This window comes from Scyliorhinus torazame, chromosome 15 (assembly GCF_047496885.1).
Source record: "Scyliorhinus torazame isolate Kashiwa2021f chromosome 15, sScyTor2.1, whole genome shotgun sequence".
NCBI classification, from domain to species: Eukaryota; Metazoa; Chordata; class Chondrichthyes; order Carcharhiniformes; family Scyliorhinidae; genus Scyliorhinus; species Scyliorhinus torazame.
This window is the reverse complement of record NC_092721.1, coordinates 213,079,779-213,101,088: the sequence shown is the minus strand read 5'-3', so window position 1 is coordinate 213,101,088 and position 21,310 is coordinate 213,079,779. Positions and strand designations below refer to the sequence as shown.

Here is a 21,310-nt window from a genome sequence, read left to right as displayed (position 1 = left end):
AACCGATGATTCCGACCTTGAATACTTCGAAACCGACCTTTACATTTCTCTGAACCTCGTGAGCCCAATGCCAGCTCCGACGCAAACAGTGATGACATGGTCCTAGAAGACTACGACTCAGACGAACCTTTCACCTTGGGAGGCTACACCAGTACCAAATCCGAACCGCAACTGGACGTGTTGCACATTGGCGACCCCCGTACTGAATCCGACGCAGACGCGGATTCGTTCTTCGGATTTGAGGATCTTCAGACCAGCAGATATGTCATCCCGACTCGTGGGTGCAGGAAACCAAGAGACAGAGAGCGGTACAAGCCCAAAGAGAGCGGCCTGCTGCCACACAGAGCGTGGTCCACACCCCGCTCAGGGTTCCCGACTCTATGATAGAAGACACGCAAGACTCCACACCGCAGTCCTTGTACACACAAGACGTAACTCCAGTGTCACAAGCCTCCACAGCGAGCTCGGGACAGACTCCACAATAGAAGCAACGCAAGACTCCGACGCGCAGTCCTTGCAGGAACAAGACGATGAGGGTCTAGCAACCTCCTCTGACCAACTAGCGGCAGACGATGCAAGTCTGCCATGCTCAAGTAAACAGCAAGAAGACTATGACTGTCTACCACGCTCCAGTGCACAGCAGACGACCATGACGGTCTATCATGCTACAGTGAAGAACAAAGCGACGATGACAGTCCAAGCCCAAATGAAGGACAACAGCAAGACAATGACAGTCCACCCACATTGTTTGCACCACAAGATGAAGACTCTGACATTTTACCCAACCCAAGTGAACAACAAGCAGCGACTGAGGATCTACCCACGGTATGTGAGACGAAGTGACGACAGCATCCACTTCCCAAGCAAGATGTGCAAAGTGACAGACCTCAGCTAGTGTGTACAGAAGCACTCGACGATCACTGTGAGACCACTGGTGACTCCGTGACACCATGATACTTCCACCCTCATTCGCTTGCACCTCGCCACAAGTCAATGCATTCCTGCATGTTCCGACTCCAGACGTGCAGCTTCAAGAAATCTCAGCTGACTCCAGTGAACCTGCTAAGACTCCGGACGGGGAGCATCAACAAACCAACACTGACTCAGTTAGCCTTCATGTTCAATAACACACAGCGGGGCAAGATCAAAAATGATAAAATCTTGCGGTGGAGAATCGAGCTCTCCACCTATAATTACGAGATCTTGTATCGCCCTGCAAACTCAACGAGCCCCCAGACGCCCTCTCCCAAGGTACATGTGCCAGCACACAAGTGGACCAACTCTGGGCCCTACACGACAGTTTTTGTCACCCGGGGGTCACTCGATTGTACCATCTGGTCAAAGCTCGCAATCTGCCCTACTCCGTCGAGGAAGTAAGGACAGTCACCAGGGACTGCCAGGTCTGTGCAGAGTGCAAGCCGCACTTCTACCGGCCAGACCGTGTGCGCTTGGTGAAGGCTTCCCACCCCTTTGAACGCCTCAGCGTGGATTTTAAAAGGCCCCTCCCCTCCACCGACCGTAACACGTACATTCTCAGTGTGGTCGATGAGTACTCCAGATTCCCTTTGCATCCCATGCCCCGATATGACATCTGCCACCGCCATCAAGGCCCTCAGCACCATCTTCGCTCTGTTCGGTTTCCCCGCGTACATCCACAATGACAGGGGGTCCTCATTCATGAGCGATGAGCTGCGTCAGTTCCTGCTCAGCAGGGGTATAGCCTCCAGCAGGACAACCAGCTACAACCCCCCGGGGAAACGGGCAAGTAGAACGGGAGAATGGACGGTTTGGAGGGCCGTCCAGCTGGCCCTACGGTCCAGGAACCTCCCAGCCTCTCGCTGGCAGGAGGTCCTCCCCGACGCTCTACACTCCATCCGGTCACTATTGTGCACCGCCACTAATAACACACCCCATGAATGTGTTTTTACCTTCCCCAGGAAGTCCACATCCGGGGTGTCGCTCCCGACTTGGCTCGCTGCTCCAGGACCGGTCCTTCTCCGTAGGCATGTCCGACTCCACAAGGCAGACCCCTTGGTGGACAGGGGTCACCTGCTCCACGCCAACCCTCAATATGCCTCCATTGAGTTCCCCGACGGCCGCCAAGATACTGTCTCACTCAGGGACCTGGCACAGTCAGGTTCCACCCCAACACACACCAGACCACCCCCCCCCCCCCTTTTCCGTACAAGAGGACGAAGAGGACTTTGGCATGCTCCCGGAGTTCCCCGATGACTGTCCAGCATCAGCACCGCCACCACCGCCATTGGTGCCACCTCCAGCACCGACTTCACTGCCACCGTTACGCCGCTCCCAACGAAGCACCAAAGCACCGACCGGCTGAACCTTTGACGGACTCCAGACCGTCAACATGGACTTTTCTTTCCTACCACTGTACATAATTGCACTAATTGTATATAGTTTCACGTCACCCCCGCTGGATTCATTTTAACAGGGGGTGAATGTGGTGAACCACTGTAATAGGGCAGCACGGTAGCACTGTGGATAGGCACAATTGCTTCCCAGCTCCAGGGTCCCAGGTTCGATTCCCCGCTGGGTCACTGTCTGTGCGGAGACTGCACATCCTCCCCGTGTCTGCGTGGGTTTCCTCCGGGTGCTCCGGTTTCCTCCACAGTCCAAATATGTGCAGGTTAGGTCGATTGACCATGCTAAATTGCCCTTAGTGTCCAAAATTGCCCTTAGTGTTGGGTGGGGTTACTGGGTTATGGGATAGGGTGGCGGTGTTGACCTTGGGTAGGGTGCTCTTTCCAAGAGCCGGTGCAGACTCGATGGGTCGAATGGCCTCCTTCTGCACTGTAAATTCTATGATTCTATGTAAGGTAGGACCTGCACTACAGGTTCGTCGGTAGCTCCTGCCGGCTGGCTCCGCCCACGGAGAACTGTATAATATTCATGCCCTCCAGTGCCCTGCCATTTCGCCAGCTGCAGCAGGAGGCTCGCATCTGACTGTAATAAAGCCACAGTTGTACCCAACTTTAGTCTTTGTGCAATTGATCGTGCATCAGGGGGTGGGGGTGGGGGGGGGATAGGCGACATGTCAGCATTGCCCACACCCCACCCAGCCAAGCCAGGTGCCAATGGGTTGTATGGTCGCGACTGTTGGAAACTGGCACCTGGCCAGGCAGACAACCTCACCAAACACCCCCTCCCCGGCACAGGCCCCCCTCCCCCAACACTCGCCCCCCCCCTCCCCAGCACTCGCCCCCCCCCCTCCCCAGCACTCGCCCCCTCCCCAGCACTCGCCCCCCCTCCCCAGCACTCGCCCCCCTCCCCAGCACTCGCCCCCCCCTCCCAGCACTCGCCCCCCCTCCCCAGGACTCACCCCCCCAGCACTCGCTCCCCCCTCCCCAGCACTCGCCCCCTCCCCAGCACTCGCCCCCCCTCCACAGCACTCGCCCCCCCCTCCACAGCACTCGCCCTCCCTCCCAGCACTCACCCCCCAGCACTCGCCCCCCCCCTCCCCAGCACTCGCCCCCCCTCCCAGCACCTCCCCCCCCCTCTCCCCAGCACTCGCCCCCCCCCTCCCCAGCACTCGCCCCCCCCTCCCCAGCACTCGCCCCCCTCCCAGCACTCGCCCCCCTCCCCAGACCTCGCCCCCCCCTCCCCAGCACTCGCTCCCCCTCCCCAGCACTCACCCCCCCTCCCCAGCACTCACCCCCCCCTCCCCAGCACTCGCTCCCCTCCCCAGCACTCACCCCCCTCCCAGCACTCACCCCCCCCCTCCCCAGCACTCGCCCCCCCTCCCCAGCACTCACCCCCCCTCCCAGCACTCACCCCCCCCCTCCCCAGCACTCACCCCCCCTCCCCAGCACTCGCCCCCCCTCCCCAGCACTCACCCCCCCTCCCCAGCACTCGCCCCCCCTCCCCAGCACTCGCCCCCCCTCCCCAGCACTCACCCCCCCCTCCCCAGCACTCGCCCCCCCCCTCCCCAGCACTCGCCCCCCCTCCCCAGCACTCACCCCCCCCTCCCCAGCACTCGCCCCCATCCCCAGCACTCACCCCCCCCCTCCCCAGCACTCACCCCCCCCCTCCCCAGCACTCGCCCCCCCCTCCCCAGCACTCGCCCCCCTCCCCAGCACTCACCCCCCCTCCCCAGCACTCGCCCCCCTCCCCAGCACTCACCCCCCCCCTCCCAGCACTCACCCCCCCCTCCCCAGCACTCGCCCCCCCCTCCCCAGCACTCGCCCCCCTCCCCCAGCACTCACCCCCCCTCCCAGCACTCACCCCCCCCCTCCCCAGCACTCACCCCCCCCCTCCCCAGCACTCGCCCCCCCTCCCCAGCACTCGCCCCCCCTCCCCAGCACTCGCCCCCCCCCTCCCCAGCACTCGCCCCCCCTCCCCAGCACTCACCCCCCCTCCCCAGCACTCGCCCCCCCTCCCCAGCACTCACCCCCCCTCCCCAGCACTCACCCCCCCCCTCCCCAGCACTCGCCCCCCCTCCCAGCACTCGCCCCCCCCCCTCCCCAGCACTCGCCCCCCCTCCCCAGCACTCGCCCCCCCTCCCCAGCACTCGCCCCCCCTCCCCAGCACTCGCCCCCCCCCTCCCCAGCACTCACCCCCCTCCCAGCACTCGCCCCCCCCTCCCCAGCGCTCGCCCCCCCCCTGCCCAGCACTCACCCCCCTCCCCAGCACTCGCCCCCCTCCCAGCGCTCACCCCCCCCTCCCCAGCACTCGCCCCCCCCTCCCCAGCACTCGCCCCCCCCCCTCCCCAGCACTCGCCCCCCCCCCCCCTCCCAGCACTCGCCCCCCCCCTCCCCAGCACTCGCCCCCCCTCCCAGCACTCACCCCCCCCTCCCCAGCACTCGCCCCCCCCTCCCCAGCACTCGCCCCCCCCCTCCCCAGCACTCACCCCCCCCTGCCCTCCACAAACCCGCCCCCCCCCCCCCCCGCACGCACGCTCCACCAACTGTGGCCGTGCCGTCACTTCTCCTGCGGCCGACTCCCGCCGACCCCGCCCTCGCGCCGGTCCCGTTAAAGGTGCTTTGATTTTGACTTTGGCCCATCCGGCCGGAGAATTCGGGTCCTCGCCAATCTCCGAGGCGGGGCGGCGCGATCACGTTAACGGGATTGGGGGGGCCGGAGAGCTTGGCAGCTGCCGGGGGTGGGAGTCACACCCGCCCCCCCCCCCGCCCCCCTGGTGGGTGGGTGGGTCGGAGAATCCCGATTGTATTAGCTCCTCTGGAACAAGGCGTGCGGTTTATTGACATTTGCTGTTATATATTCACTGATATTATTGGATGTTGGCTGGTCTCCGTGGTGACCTGTTACTGTGTTAAACAGATCAAGAAGTTTCAACAGTTTGATGGCGATCGAGAGCAATTGTGTGAGTCGGATCTGTTCATATTGCTGCTCCTCGAGGTGCCCAGGTGAGGAAGAGCTGGCAACACACCCCCTCCCCGAGACCCCCTCCCCGAGACCCTCTCCCGAGACCCCCCCCTCCCTGAGACACTCCCCCCGAGACCCTCTCCCGAAGACCCCCCCCCTCCCCGAGACACTCCCCCCCGAGACCCTCGCCCCCTCCCCGAGACACTCCCCCTGAGACCCTCCCCCCGAGACCTTCCCCGAGACCCTCCCCCGAGACTCTCAGCCCGAGACCCTCCCCCCGAGACCTCCCCCCGAGACCCTCCCCCCGAGACCTCCCCCGAGACCCTCTCCCCGAGACCCTCTCCCCGAGACCCCCCCTCCCGGAGACACTCTTCCCCGAGACACCCCCCCCGAGACCCTCCCCCCTCCCCGAGACACTCCCCCTGAGACCTCCCCCCGAGACCTTCCCGAGACCCTCGCCCGAGACCCTCCCCCGAAACTCTCAGCCGAGACCCTCCCCCCGAGACCCTCCCCCCGAGACCCTCTCCCCGAGACCCTCTCCCTGAGACCCCCCCCTCCCCGAGACCCTCCCTCGAGACCCTCCCCCCGGGACCTTCGTCCTGAGATCCTCTCCCCGAGACCCTCGCCCCAAGACCCTCCCCGGAGACCCTCCCCGGAGACCCTCCCCTGAGACCCTGTTCCGAGACACTCCCCCCCGAGACCCTCCCTCCTCCCCGAGACCCTCCCCCCGAACCCTGCCCCCGACCCTCTCACCGAGACCCTCCTCCCGAGACCCTCCACCCCCGAGATCCTCCCTCTCCCCGAGACCCTCCCCCCGAGACCCTCCCCCGAGACCCTCCCCCAAGACCCTCCCCCGAGACCCTCCCCCCTCCCTGAGACACTCCCCATGAGACCCTCCCCCCGAGACCTTCCCGAGACCCTCCCCCTGAGACCCTCCCAAGACCCTACCCCTGAGACCCTCCACCCTCCCCGGGACCCTCCCCCCGAGACCCTCCCCCGAGACCCTCTCCCCGAGACCCTCCCCTCCCCCCGAGACCCTCCCCCCGAGACCCACCCCCGAGACCCTCTCCCCGAGACCCTCTCCCTGAGACCCCCCCCTCCCCGAGACCCTCCCCTCGAGACCCTCCCCCCGGGACCTTCGTCTGAGATCCTCTCCCCGAGACCCTCGCCCCAAGACCCTCCCCGGAGACCCTCCCCGGAGACCCTCCCCTGAGACCCTGTTCCGAGACACTCCCCCCCGAGACCCTCCCTCCTCCCCGAGACCCTCCCCCCGAGACCCTGCCCCCGACCCTCTCACCGAGACCCTCCTCCCGAGACCCTCCACCCCCGAGATCCTCCCTCTCCCCGAGACCCTCCCCCCGAGACCCTCCCCGAGACCCTCCCCCAAGACCCCTCCCCCCCGACCCTCCCCCCTCCCTGAGACACTCCCCATGAGACCCTCCCACCGAGACCTTCCCGAGACCCTCCCCCTGAGACCCTCCCCAAGACCCTACCCCTGAGACCCTCCACCCTCCCCGGGACCCTCCCCCGAGACCCTCCCCCGAGACCCTCTCCCCGAGACCCTCCCCTCCCCCCGAGACCCTCCCCCGAGACCCTCCCCGGAGACCCTGTTCCGAGACCCTCCCCCCGAGACCCTCCCCCCTCTCCAGGACCCTCCCCCCGAGACCCTCCCCCCGAGATCCTCCCTCTCCCCGGGACCCTCCCCCAGAGTCCATACCCCCTCCCTGAGACCCTCCTCCCGAGACCCCTCCGCCCGAGACCCTCTGCCCGACACCCTCCCCCGAGATCCTCCCCATCCCCGAGACCCTCCCCACTCCCCGAGACCCTCCCCCCGAGATCCTCCCCATCCCCGAGACCTGCCCCCCGAGACCATCCCCATCCCCGAGACCCTCCCCATCCCCGAGAACCTCCCCCGAGACCCTCCCCCATCCCCGAGACCCTCCCCATCCCGAGACCGTCCCCCGTCCCCGAGACCCTCCCCTCCAAGAGACCCTCCCATCACCTCGAGACCCTCCCCGTCCCGAGACCCTCCCCCGAGACCCTCCTCCGTCCCCGAGACCCTCCCCATCCCGAGGCCCTCCCCATCCCCGAGACCCTCCCCATCCCCAAGACCCTCCCCCATTCCCAAGACCCTCCCCATTCCCGAGACCCTCCCCATCCCCGAGACCCTCCCCCTCCCGAGACCCTCCCCATCCCCGAGACCGTCCCCCGTCCCCGAGACCCTCCCCTCCAAGAGACCCTCCCACTCACCTCGAGACCCTCCTCCGTCCCCGAGACCCTCCCCGTCCCGAGATCCTCCCCCTCCCTGGGACCCCTCGCCGATCCCCGAGACTCTCCCTGAGACCCTCCTGTTCCCTGAGACTCTCCCCGAGACCCTCCCCCAACTTCCTGAGACCCTCCCACAACTCCCCGAGACACTCTCTCCCCCCTGAGAGCCTCCCCCTCCCCGAGACCCACCCCCTTGCCCGAGACCCTCCGCGAGACCCTCCTCCCTCCCTGCGACACTCCCCTCTCCCCGAGAGCCTCCCCTCCCCGAGACCCTCCTCCCTCCCCGAGACACTCCCCACTCCCTCCTCCTCCCCGCGACACTCCCCCCTCCCCGAGACCCTCCTCCCTCCCCGCGACACTCCCCCTCCCGAGACCCTCCCTCTTCCCGAGACCCTCCTCCCTCCCCGAGACCCTCATCCCTCCCCTTCCCAAGACCCTCCTCCTTCCCCGCGACACTCCCCCCTCCCGAGACCCTCCCTCTTCCCGAGACCCTCCTCCCTCCCCGAGACCCTCATCCCTCCCCCTTCCCAAGACCCTCCTCCCTCCCTGCGACACTCCCCCCTCCCTGAGAGCCTCCTCCCTCCCCGAGACCCTCCCCCTCCCCGAGACCCTCCTCCTCCCCGAGACCCTCCCCCCGAGATCCTCCCTCTCCAGAGACCCTCCCCTGAGACCCTTTTCCGAGACCCTCCCCCCCGAGACACTCCCCCGAGACCCTGCCCCCGACCCTCTCACCGAGACCCTCCTCCCGAGACCCTCCCCCCCGAGATCCTCCCTCTCCCCGAGACCCTCCCCCCGAGACCCTCCCCCGAGACCCTCCCCCGAGACCCTCACCCAAGACCAACCCCCGAGACCCTCCCCCCCTCCCGAGACACTCCCCATGAGACCCTCCCCCCGAGACCTTCCCCGAGACCCTCCTCCCTCCGTCCCCGAGACCCTCCCCTCCCGAGACCGTCCTCCCTCCTCGAGACCCTCCCGTTCCCCGAGACTCTCCCCGAGACCCTCCCCCAACTTCGTGAGACCCTCCCACAACTCCCCGAGACACTCTCTCCCCCCCTGAGAGCCTCCCCCTCCCCGAGACCCTCCTCCCTCCCCGAGACACTCCCCCCTCCCGAGACCCTCCTCCCTCCCTGCGACACTCCCCTCTCCCCGAGAGCCTCCCCCTCCCCGAGACCCTCCTCCCTCCCCGAGACCCTCCTCCCTCCCCGAGACCCTCCTCCCTCCCCGCGACACTCCCCCCTCCCTCCTCCCTCCCCGCGACCCTCCCCCCTCCCCGAGACCCTCCTCCCTCCCCGAGACCCTCATCCCTCCCCTTCCCAAGACCCTCCTCCTTCCCCGCGACACTCCCCCCTCCCGAGACCCTCCCCCCTTCCGAGACCCTCCTCCCCCTCCCCGAGACCCTCCCCGAGACCCTCCTCCCTCCCTGCGACACTCCCCCCTCCTGAGAACCTCCTCCCTCCCCGAGACTCTCCCCTCCCCGAGACCCTTCTCCCTCCCGAGACCCTCCCCCCGAGACCTTCCCCGAGACCCTCCCCCGAGACCCTCCCCAAGACCCTACCCCTGAGACCCTCTACCCTCCCCGGGACCCTCCCCCGAGACCCTCCCCCGAGACCCTCTCCCCGAGACCCTCCCCTCCCCCGAGACCCTCCCCCCGAGACCTCTCCCCGAGACCCTCCCCCCGGGACCCTCTCCCTGAGACCCTCTCCCCGAGACCCTCTCCCCAAGACCCTCCCGAGACCCTCCCCTGAGACCCTGTTCCGAGACACTCCCCCCCCGAGACCCTCCCTCCTCCCGAGACCCTCCCCCCTCCCCGAGACCCTCCCCCGAGACCCTGCCCCCGACCCTCTCACCGAGACCCTCCCCCCCGAGATCCTCCCTCTCCCCGGGACCCTCCCCCCGAGACCTTCCCCGAGACCCTCCCCCGAGACCCTCCCCCAAGACCCTCCCCCCGAGACCCTCCCCCTCCCGAGACACTCCCCATGAGACCCTCCCCCCGAGACCTTCCCCGAGACCCTCCCTCCGAGACCCTCCCCAAGACCCTACCCCTGAGACCCTCACTCTCCCCGGGACCCTCCCCGAGACCCTCCCCGAGACCCTCTCCCCGAGACCCTCCCCTCCCCCCGAGACCCTCCCCGGAGACCCTCCCCGGAGAGCCTGTTCCGAGACCCTCCCCCAAGACCCTCCCCCCTCTCCAGGACCTCCCCCCGAGACCCTCCCCCCGAGATCCTCCCTCTCCCCGGGAACCTCCCCCAGAGACCATACCCCCTCCCTGAGACCCTCCGCCCGAGACCCTCCGCCCGAGACCCTCCGCCCGAGACCGCCCCCCGAGACCATCCCCATCCCCGAGACCCTCCCCATCCCGAGAACCTCCCCCGAGACCCTCCCCTCCCCAAGACCCTCCCCCATCCCCGAGACCCTCCCCCATCCCCGAGACCCTCCCCTCCAAGAGACCCTCCCCATACCCAAGACCGTCCCCCGTCCCCGAGACCCTCCCCTCCAAGAGACCCTCCCACTCACCTCGAGACCCTCCCGTCCCCGAGATCCTCCCCGAGACCCTCCTCCGTCCCCGAGACCCTCCCCCTCCCAAGATCCTACCCAAGTCCCTTCCGTCCCCGAGACCTTCCCTGTCCCGAGATCCTCCCCCTCCCTGGGACCCTCCCCGATCCCCGAGACTCTCCCCGAGACCCTCCCCGTTCCCCGAGACTCTCCCCGAGACCCTCCCCCAACTTCCTGAGACCCTCCCACAACTCCCCGAGACACTCTCTCCCCCCTGAGAGCCTCCCCCTCCCCGAGACCCTCCTCCCTCCCCGAGACACTCCCCACTCCCTCCTCCCTCCCCGCGACACTCCCCCCTCCCGAGACCCTCCTTCCTCCCCGAGACCCCTCATCCCTCCCCTTCCCAAGACCCTCCTCCTTCCCCGCGACACTCCCCCGTCCCGAGACCCTCCCCCTTCCCGAGACCCTCCTCCCCCTCCCCGAGACCCTCACCGAGACCCTCCTCCCTCCCTGCGACACTCCCCCCTCCCTGAGAGCCTCCTCCCTCCCCGAGACCCTCCCCCTCCCCGAGACCCTTCTCCCTCCCCGAGACCCTCCCCCCGAGACCCTGCCCCGACCCTCTCACCGAGACCCTCCTCCCGAGACCCTCCCCCCGAGATCCTCCCTCTCCCCGAGACCCTCCCGCCGAGACCCTCCCCCGAGACCCTCCCCCGAGACCCTCCCCAAGACCCTCCCCCGAGACCCTCCCCCTCCCCGGGACACTCCCCATGAGACCCCTCCCCCCGAGACCTTCCCCGAGACCCTCCCCCGAGACTCTCAGCCCGAGACCCTCCCCCCGTGACCCTCTCCCCGAGACCCCCCCTCCCCGTGACCCTCCCCTCGAGACCCTCCCCCTGGGACCCTCTCCCTGAGACCCTCTCCCCGAGACCCTCTCCCCAAGACCCTCCCCGGAGACCCTCCCCTGAGACCCTGTTCCGAGACACTCCCCCCCGAGACCCTCCTCCTCCCCGAGAACCTCCCCCTCCCCGAGACCCTCCCCCCGAGACCCTGCCCCCGACCCTCTCACCGAGACCCTCCTCCCGAGACCCTCCCCCCCGAGATCCTCCCTCTCCCCGGACCCTCCCCCCGAGACCTTCCCCCGAGACCCTCCCCGAGACCCTCCCCCAAGACCCTCCCCCGAGACCCTCCCCCCTCCCCGAGACACTCCCATGAGACCCTCCCCCCGAGACCTTCCCCGAGACCCTCCCCCCGAGACCCTCCCCAAGACCCTACCCCTGAGACCCTCCACTCTCCCCGGGACCCTCCCCCGAGACCCTCCCCGAGACCCTCTCCCCGAGACCCTCCCCTCCCCGAGACCCACCCCGAGACCCTCCCGGAGATCCTGTTCCGAGACCCTCCACCCAAGACCCTCCCCCCTCTCCAGGACCCTCCCCCCGAGACCCTCCCCCCGAGATCCTCCCTCTCCCCGGGAACCTCCCCCAGAGACCATACCCCCTCCCTGAGACCCTCCGCCCGAGACCCTCCGCCCGAGACCCTCCCCACGAAATCCTCCCCATCCCCGAGACCCTCCCCACTCCCCGAGACCCGCCCCCGAGACCATCCCCATCCCCGAGACCCTCCCCATCCCCGAGAACCTCCCCCGAGACCCTCCCCCTCCCCAAGACCCTCCCCCATCCCGAGACCCTCCCCCATCCCGAGACCCTCCCCTCCAAGAGACCCTCCCCATACCCAAGACCGTCCCCCGTCCCCGAGACCCTCCCCTCCAAGAGACCCTCCCACTCACCTCGAGACCCTCCCCGTCCCCGAGATCCTCCCGAGACCCTCCTCCGTCCCCGAGACCCTCCCCCTCCCGAGATCCTACCCAAGTCCCTTCCCGTCCCCGAGATCCTCCCCCGTCCCGAGATCCTCCCCCTCCCTGGGACCCTCCCCGATCCCCGAGACTCTCCCCGAGACCCTCCCCGTTCCCCGAGACTCTCCCCGAGACCCTCCCCAACTTCCTGAGACCCTCCCACAACGCCCCGAGACACTCTGTCCCCCCCTGAGAGCCTCCCCCTCCCCGAGACCCTCCTCCCTCCCCGAGACACTCCCCCCTCCCTCCTCCCTCCCCGCGACACTCCCCCCTCCCCGAGACCCTCATCCCTCCCCTTCCCAAGACCTCCTCCCTCCCTGCGACACTCCCCCTCCCGAGACCCTCCTCCCTCCCTGCGACACTCCCCCCTCCCTGAGAGCCTCCTCCCTGCCCCGAGACCCTCCCCCTCCCCGAGACCCTCCTCCCTCCCCGAGACCCTCATCCCTCCCCTTCCAAGACCCTCCTCCCTCCCCGAGACCCTCCCCCTCCCCGAGACCCTCCTCCCCCCTCCCCGAGACCCTCCCCCTCCCCCTCCCCCTCCCCGAGACCCTCCCCCTCCACGAGACTATCCCCCTCCTTGAGACCCTCCTCCCTCCCCGTGACACTCCCCCCTCCCCGAGACCCTCCCCCCTCCCCGAGACCCACCCCCTTGCCCGAGACCCTCCTCGAGACCCTCCTCCCTCCCTGCGCCACTCCCCTTTCCCCGAGAGCCTCCCCCTCCCCGAGACCTCCTCCCTCCCCGAGACACTCCCCCCTCCCTCCTCCCTCCCCGCGACACTCCCCCCTCCCCGAGACCCTCATCCCTCCCCCTTCCCAAGACCCTCCTCCCTCCCCGCGACACTCCCCCCTCCCGAGACCCTCCTCCCTCCCCGTGACACTGCCCCCCCCCCTCCCCGAGACCCTCCTCCCTCCCTGCGACACTCCCCCCTCCCTGAGAGCCCCTCCCTCCCCGAGACCCTCCCCCTCCCCGAGACCCTCCTCCCTCCCCGAGACCCTCATCCCTCCCCTTCCCAAGACCCTCCTCCCTCCCCGAGACCCTCCTCCCTCCCCACGACTCTCCCCCCTCCCGAGACCCTCCCCCTCCCGAGACCCTCCTCCCCCTCCCCGAGACCCTCCCCCTCCCCCTCCCCGAGACCCTCCCCTCCACGAGACTATCCCCCTCCTTGAGACCCTCCTCCCTCCCCGTGACACTCCCCCCTCCCCGAGACCCTCCTCCCTCCCACGACACTCCCCCTCCCGAGACCCTCCCCCTCCCCGAGACCCTCCCCCTCCCCGAGACCCTCCTCCTCCCCGAGACCCTCCCCCTCCCCGAGACCCTCCCCCTCCCCCTCCCCGAGACCCTCCTCGAGACCCTCCCCCTCCCCGCGACACTCCCCCCTCCCCGAGACCCTCCTCCTCCTTGAGACCCTCCTCCCTCCCCGCGACACTCCCCCCTCCCCGAGACCCTCCCCCCTCCCCGAGACCCTCCTCCCTCCCCGCGACATTCCCTCCCTCCCCGAGACCCTCCCCGATCCCCGAGACCCTCCTCGTGGCCCTCCCCAACTTCCTGAGGCCCTCCCCTTCCCTGGGCTTCTAACGGGTTCTTTGCCCCTCTCTCCTTGGGCTCTGCCTTGACGCTGGTGTCCCTCTGTCTGTCTGTCAGCCCTCGGGCCGGAATCACCGACCAGGCCTCCACTCCCTCACCCAGGGTACGGACATTGTGCATTTTGACCCTTCACCTCAGTCCCTTTGAACAGAAGAACTCCAGAGACATGAGCAGGAGTAGACCATTCGGCCCATCGAGCCTGCTCCTTGCAGTCAGTAGCATTGTGGGTGATCTTGGGTTTCACTCCATTTTCCCCGCCCACTCCCCATATCCCACAATTCCCTGATTCCCCGGGAATCGAACCGTGCTGCTGGCCTGCCTTGGTCTGCTTTCAAAGCCAGCGATTTAGCCCTGTGCTAAACAGCCCCTATTTCAAGGAGATAGATCAGACCTCATTCTCCTAAACTCCACAGACTGTTACCCAGATTCGGTGCTGTGACCCTTTGGACCCATGCCATTTGACCTCAGATTGAACAACCCTTTGACTGTGGACTGCTGACCCTGTCAACCCTGCACTGTGTTTGATCTTGTGTGAACTTTAACCTTTCCCCCCAGTTACACGGAACGTGTGGAGAGCATGATCCTGAGGGAAGAGTTTGGTCCGCTGATTGAAGCTCTGAGCCTTGGGATTCAGACCATGACCGAGGCTGCTCGCGGTGAGTGTTCCCAATCTATTCAGGGCCCATCGCAGAAACAGGCCATTGGGCCCAGCAGCCCTGTGCCGGCATTTCAGCTGCACCCGCACCTCCTCCCAACACCGTCTCCCCCCCCCCATCTCCATCTCCGTTTATTCCTCCCCCCCGTATGTGTTTATACAGCTTCCCCCTTCAATGCTCCATACAATCCACCTCCCCCACTCCCCGAGGGAGCAGAGTCCCACCTCCCCACTCCCCGTGGGAGCGAGTCCCACACTCTCCCCACTCCCCGTGGGAGCGAGTCCCACATTCTCCCCACACCCCGAGGGAGCGAGTCCCACACTCTCCCCACTCCCCGTGGGAGCGAGTCCCACACTCTCCCCACTCCCCGAGGGAGCGAGTCCCACACTCTCCCCACTCCCCGAGGGAGCGAGTCCCACACTCTCCCCACTCCCCGTGGGAGCGAGTCCCACATTCTCCCCACACCCCGAGGGAGCGAGTCCCACACTCTCCCCACTCCCCGTGGGAGCGAGTCCCACACTCTCCCCACTCCCCGAGGGAGCGAGTCCCACATTCTCCCCACTCCCCGAGGGAGCGAGTCCCACACTCTCCCCACTCCCCGTGGGAGCGAGTCCCACACTCTCCCCACTCCCCGAGGGAGCGAGTCCCACATTCTCCCCACTCCCCGTGGGAGCGAGTCCCACACTCTCCCCACTCCCCGAGGGAGCGAGTCCCACATTCTCCCCACTCCCCGTGGGAGCGAGTCCCACATTCTCCCCACTCCCCGTGGGAGCGAGTCCCCACACTCTCCCCACTCCCCGAGGGAGCAAATCCCACATTCTCCCCACTCCCCGTGGGAGCGAGTTCCACATTCTCCCCACTCCCTGTGGGAGCGAGTTCCACATTCTCCCCACTTCCCGTGGGAGCGAGTCCCACATTCTCCCCACTCCCCGTGGGAGCGAGTCCCACATTCTCCCCACTCCCCGAGGGAGCAAATCCCACACTCTCCCCACTCCCCGAGGGAGCGAATCCCACATTCTCCCCACTCCCCGTGGGAGCGAGTCCCACACTCTCCCCACTCCCCGAGGGAGCGAGTCCCACACTCTCCCCACTCCCCATGGGAGCGAGTCCCACATTCTCCCCACTCCCCGTGGGAGCGAATCCCACACTCTCCCCACTCCCCGAGGGAGCGAGTCCCACACTCTCCCCACTCCCCGAGGGAGCGAGTCCCACACTCACCCCACTCTCCGAGGGAGCGAGTCCCACATTCTCTCCACTCCCCGAGGGAGCGAGTCCCACATTCTCCCCACTCCCCGAGGGAGCGAGTCCCACATTCTCCCCACTCCCCGTGGGAGCGAGTCCCACATTCTCCCCACTCCCCGAGGGAGCGAGTCCCACATTCTCCCCACTCCCCGAGGGAGCGAATCCCACATTCTCCCCACTCCCCATGGGAGCGAGTCCCACACTCTCCCCACTCCCCATGGGAGCGAATCCCACACTCTCCCCACTCCCCGTGGGAGCGAATCCCACATTCTCCCCACTCCCCTTGGGAGCGAGTCCCACATTCTCCCCACTCCTCGTGGGAGCGAGTCCCACATTCTCCCCACTCCCCGTGGGAGCGAGTCCCTCATTCTCCCCCACTCCCCGTGGGAGCGAGTCCCACCTCCCCACTCCCCGTGGGAGCGAGTCCCACCTCCCCACTCCCCGTGGGAGCGAGTCCCACATTCTCCCCACTCCCTGTGGGAGCGAGTCCCACATTCTCCCCACTCCCCGAGGGAGCGAGTCCCACATTCTCCCCACTCCCCGAGGGAGCGAATCCCACATTCTCCCCACTCCCCATGGGAGCGAGTCCCACACTCTCCCCACTCCCCGAGGGAGCGAGTCCCACACTCTCCCCACTCCCCGAGGGAGCGAGTCCCACACTCTCCCCACTCCCCGAGGGAGCAAGTCCCACATTCTCCCCACTCCCCGAGGGAGCGAGTCCCACATTCTCCCCACTCCCCGAGGGAGCGAGTCCCACACTCTCCCCACTCCCCGAGGGAGCGAGTCACACATTCTCCCCACTCCCCGAGGGAGCAAATCCCACATTCTCCCCACTCCCCGAGGGAGCGAGTCCCACACTCTCCCCACTCCCCGAGGGAGCGAGTCACACATTCTCCCCACTCCCCGAGGGAGCAAATCCCACATTCTCCCCACTCCCTGAGGGAGCGAATCCCACATTCTCCCCACTCCCTGTGGGAGCGAATTCCACACTCTCCCCACTCCCCGTGGGAGCGAATCCCACATTCTCCCCACTCCCTGTGGGAGCGAGTCCCACATTCTCCCCACTCCCCGTGGGAGCGCGTCCCACACTCTCCCCACTCCCCGAGGTAGCGAATCCCACATTCTCCCCACTCCCCGTGGGAGCGAGTCCCACACTCTCCCCACTCCCCGAGGGAGCGAGTCCCACATTCTCCCCACTCCCCGAGGGAGCGAATCCCACATTCTCCCCACTCCCCGTGGGAGCGAGTCCCACATTCTCCCCACTCCCCGAGGGAGCGAGTCCCACATTCTCCCCACTCCCCGAGGGAGCGAATCCCACATTCTCCCCACTCCCCATGGGAGCGAGTCCCACACTCTCCCCACTCCCCGTGGGAGCGACTCCCACACTCTCCCCACTCCCCGTGGGAGCGAATCCCACACTCTCCCCACTCCCCGTGGGAGCGAGTCCCACATTCTCCCCACTCCCCGTGGGAGCGAGTCCCACATTCTCCCCACTCCCCGTGGGAGCGAGTCCCACATTCTCCCCCACTCCCCGTGGGAGCGAGTCCCACCTCCCCACTCCCCGTGGGAGCGAGTCCCACCTCCCCACTCCCCGTGGGAGCGAGTCCCACATTCTCCCCACTCCCCGTGGGAGCGAGTCCCACATTCTCCCCCACTCCCCGTGGGAGCGAGTCCCACCTCCCCACTCCCCGTGGGAGCGAGTCCCACCTCCCCACTCCCCGTGGGAGCGAGTCCCACATTCTCCCCACTCCCCGTGGGAGCGAGTCCCACATTCTCCCCACTCCCCGTGGGAGCGAGTCCCACATTCTCCCCCACTCCCCATTCTCCCCACTCCCCGAGGGAGCGAATCCCACATTCTCCCCCACTCCCCGTGGGAGCGAGTCCCACCTCCCCACTCCCCGTGGGAGCAAGTCCCACCTCCCCACTCCCCGTGGGAGCGAGTCCCACATTCTCCCCACTCCCCGTGGGAGCGAGTCCCACATTCTCCCCACTCCCTGTGGGTGCGAGTCCCAAATTCTCCCCACTCCCTGTGGGAGCGAGTCCCACATTCTCCCCACTCCCTATGGGAGCGAGTCCCACATTCTCCCCACTCCCCGTGGGAGCGAGTCCCACACTCTCCCCACTCCCCGAGGGAGCGAGTCCCACATTCTCCCCACTCCCTGTGGGAGCGAGTCCCACACTCTCCCCACTCCCCGAGGGAGCGAGTCCCACGTTCTCCCCACTCCCCGAGGGAGCAAGTCCCACACTCTCCCCACTCCCTGTGGGAGCGAGTCCCACATTCTTCCCACTCCCCGTGGGAGCGAGTCCCACATTCTCCCCACTCCCCATAGGAGCGAGTCCCACACTCTCCCCACTCCCCGTGGGAGCGAGTCCCACATTCTCCCCACCCCCCGAGGTAGCGAGGCCCACATTCTCCCCCACTCCCCGTAGGAGCGAGTCCCACATTCTCCCCACTCCCCGTGGGAGCGAGTCCCACACTCTCCCCACTCCCCGTGGGAGCGAGTCCCACATCCTCCCCACTCCCTGTGGGAGCGAGTTCCACATTCTCCCCACTCCCCGTGGGAGCGAGTCCCACATTCTCCCCACTCCCCGTGGGAGCGAGTCCCACATTCTCCCCACTCCCCGTGGGAGTGAGTCCCACATTCTCCCCACTCCCCGTGGGAGCGAGTCCCACATTCTCCCCACTCCCTGTGGGAGCGAGTCCCACATTCTCCCCACTCCCCGTGGGAGCGAGTCCAACGGGCGGGATTTTCTGACCCCCCGCCAGGTCGGAGAATCCCCGGGGGGCGTGTGAATCCCGCCCTGCCGCTCCGACGCCGGCTGCCGTATTCTCCTGCACCGGCTTTCAGGCAGGGTCGGGGATCTCGCCACTCCGGTCGGGGTCCTTAGCCAGCAGCTCCCCCCCCCCGGCAATTCTCCGGGCCCCGATGGGCCGAGCGGCTGTCGATTTCTGGCTAGGTGAAGTCACACGGGATCAGGGGTGAGCTGTCAAGGTGGATACAGAACTGGCTAGGCCATAGAAGGCAGAGAGTAGCAATGGAAGGATGCTTTTCTAATTGGAGGGCTGTGACCAGTGGTGTTCCGCAGGGATCAGTGCTGGAACCTTTGCTCTTTGTAGTATATATAAATGATTTGGAGGAAAATGTAACTGGTCTGATTAGTAAGTTTGCAGACGACACAAAGGTTGGTGGAATTGCGGATAACGATGAGGACTGTCAGAGGATACAGCAGGATTTAGATTGTTTGGAGACTTGGGCGAAGAGATGGCAGATGGAGTTTAATCCGGACAAATGTGAGGTAATGCATTTTGGAAGGTCTAATGCAGGTAGGGAATATACAGTGAATGGTAGAACCCTCAAGAGTATTGAAAGTCAGAGAGATCTAGGAGTACAGGTCCACAGGTCACTGAAAGGGGCAACACAGGTGGAGAAGGTAGTCAAGAAGGCATACGGCATGCTTGCCTTCATTGGCCGGGGCATTGAGTATAAGAATTGGCAAGTCATGTTGCAATTGCATAGAACCTTAGTTAGGCCACACTTGGAGTATAGTGTTCAATTCTGGTCGCCACACTACCAGAAGGATGTGGAGGCTTTAGAGAGGGTGCAGAAGAGATTTACCAGGATGTTGCCTGGTTGAGAGTTCCACATTCTCTTCACGATTAGGAGTATTTGGGGAGTGCGTATTCAGGATTAGGGGGTATTTGGGGTGTGGTATTATCATACATGAAGGTAATGTAAGGGTTATCATACATGAAGGTAATGTAATGGTGCAGCACGGTAGCATGGTGGTTAGCACAATTGCTTCACAGCTCCAGGATCCCAGGTTCGATTCCGGCTTGGGTCACTGTCTGTGCGGAGTCTGCACATCCTCCCCGTGTGTGCGTGGGTTTCCTCCGGGTGCTCCGGTTTCCTCCCACAGTCCAAAGATGTGCAAGTTAGGTGGATTGGCCATGATAAATTGCCCTTAGTGTCCAAAATTGCCCTTAGTGTTGGGTGGGATTACTGGGTTATGGGGATAGGGTGGAGGTGTTGACCTTGGGTAGGGTGCTCTTTCCAAGAGCCGGTGCGGACTCGATGGGCCGAATGGCCTCCTTCTGCACTGTAAATTCTATGTAAATTCTATGATTAATGAATTGTAGAAAGACAGCCACTAGAGGGAGCTAATCCTCGAAGTATATAAGGGATGACGCTGAGCCTTGTGGGACAGAAGGTTGGAGTAGGTGGTAGGAGCGGGAGCCGGCTAGGAAGACTGAAGATAATGAGAGGGCGAGAGAACAGTTTAATCTGTTAGTGAGTTAGATGTAGATGAGTATAGTGAGTATAGTTCATGTGTGATCAATCAACTGCTTGTTTCTTTGGGATAAGTGTCGAATCCAGTGAGTAGCGTTTAATAATTGACTCACCTGAGGAAGGAGCAGTGCTCCGAAAGCTAGTGATTCCAAACCTGTTGGACTTTAACCTGGTGTTGTAAGACTTCTTACTGTGCTCACCCCAGTCCAAAGCCGGCCTGTCCACATCATAATAAATTGATGGTTTACAAAGCTCGTTGTTTTCTGATCAACACTACTAACATGCAACATTTGGGCAGCACAGTGGTTAGCACTGTGGCTTCACAGCTCCAAGGTCCCGGGTTCGATTCCCCGCTGTGTCACTGTCTGTGCGGAGTCTGCACGTTCTCCCTGTGTGTGCGTGGGTTTCCTCCGGGTGCTCCGGTTTCCTCCCACAGTCCAAAGACGTGCAGACTGGGTGGGTTGGCTGCGCTAAATTGCCCTTAGTGTCCAAAAAGGTGAGAAGGGACTTCTTACTGTGCTCAGCCCAGTCCAACGTCGGGAACTCCACACCAAAAAGATTAGGAGGGGTTATTGGGTTATGGGGATAGGGTGGACGTGAGGGCCTAATTGGGTTGGTGCAGACTCGATGGGCTGAATGGCCTCCTTCTGCAATGTATAGAACATAGATCATAGAACATTACAGCGCAGTACAGGCCCTTCAGCCCTCGATGTTGCGCTAACCTGTGAAACCACACTAAAGCCCATCTACACTATTCCCTTATCATCCATATGTCTATCCAATGACCATTTGAATGCCCTTAGTGTTGGCGAGTCCACTACTGTTGCAGGCAGCGCATTCCACATCCTTACTACTCTGAGTAAAGAACCTACCTCTGACATCTGTCTTATATCTATCACCCCTCAATTTAAAGCTATGTCCCCTCGTGCTAGACATCACCATCCGAGGAAAAAGGCTCTCACTGTCCACCCTATCCAATCCTCTGATCATCTTGTATGCCTCAATTAAGTCACCTCTTAACCCTCTTCTCTCTAACGAAAACTTTCTATAGATATGTCAGGAATAAAAGAATGACTAGGGTAAGAGTAGTGCCAGTCAAGTCCCTCAGCCTTTCCTCATAAGATCTTCCCTCCATACCAGGCAACATTCTGGTAAATCACCTCTGCACCCTTTCCAATGCTTCCACATCCATCCTATAATGCGGTGACCAGAATTGCTGCAATACTCCAAATGCGGCCGCACCAGAGTTTTGTACACTTGCAAGATGACCTCGTGGCTCCGAAACTCATTCCCTCTACCAATAAAAGCTAACACACCGTACGCCTTCTTAACAACCCTCTCAACCTGGGTGGCAACTTTCAGGGATCTATGTACATGGACACCGAGATCTCTCTGCTCACCACACTGCCAAGAATCTTACCATTAGCCCAGTACTCTGTCTTCCTGTTATTCCTTCCAAAATGAATCACCTCACACTTTTCTGCATTAAACTCCATTTGCCACCTCTCAGCCCAGCGCTGCAGCTTATCTATGTCCCTCTGTAACTTGGAACATCCTTCCGCACTGTCCACAACTCCACCGACTT

The 21,310-nt window shown here is 64.7% G+C and overlaps 1 protein-coding gene across 1 annotated transcript in view; it reads left to right on the top strand.

Annotated features, from left to right (window-relative positions):
* LOC140392182 (uncharacterized) overlaps positions 1-21,310 on the top strand; it is a gene marked incomplete at its 5' end in the record, with an annotated part of 146,849 nt that overhangs the window by 45,274 nt on the left and 80,265 nt on the right. The window contains 2 exon segments of the mRNA XM_072477564.1: positions 5,299-5,384; positions 14,094-14,194. Coding sequence (XP_072333665.1) covers positions 5,299-5,384; positions 14,094-14,194 — 187 coding nt within the window.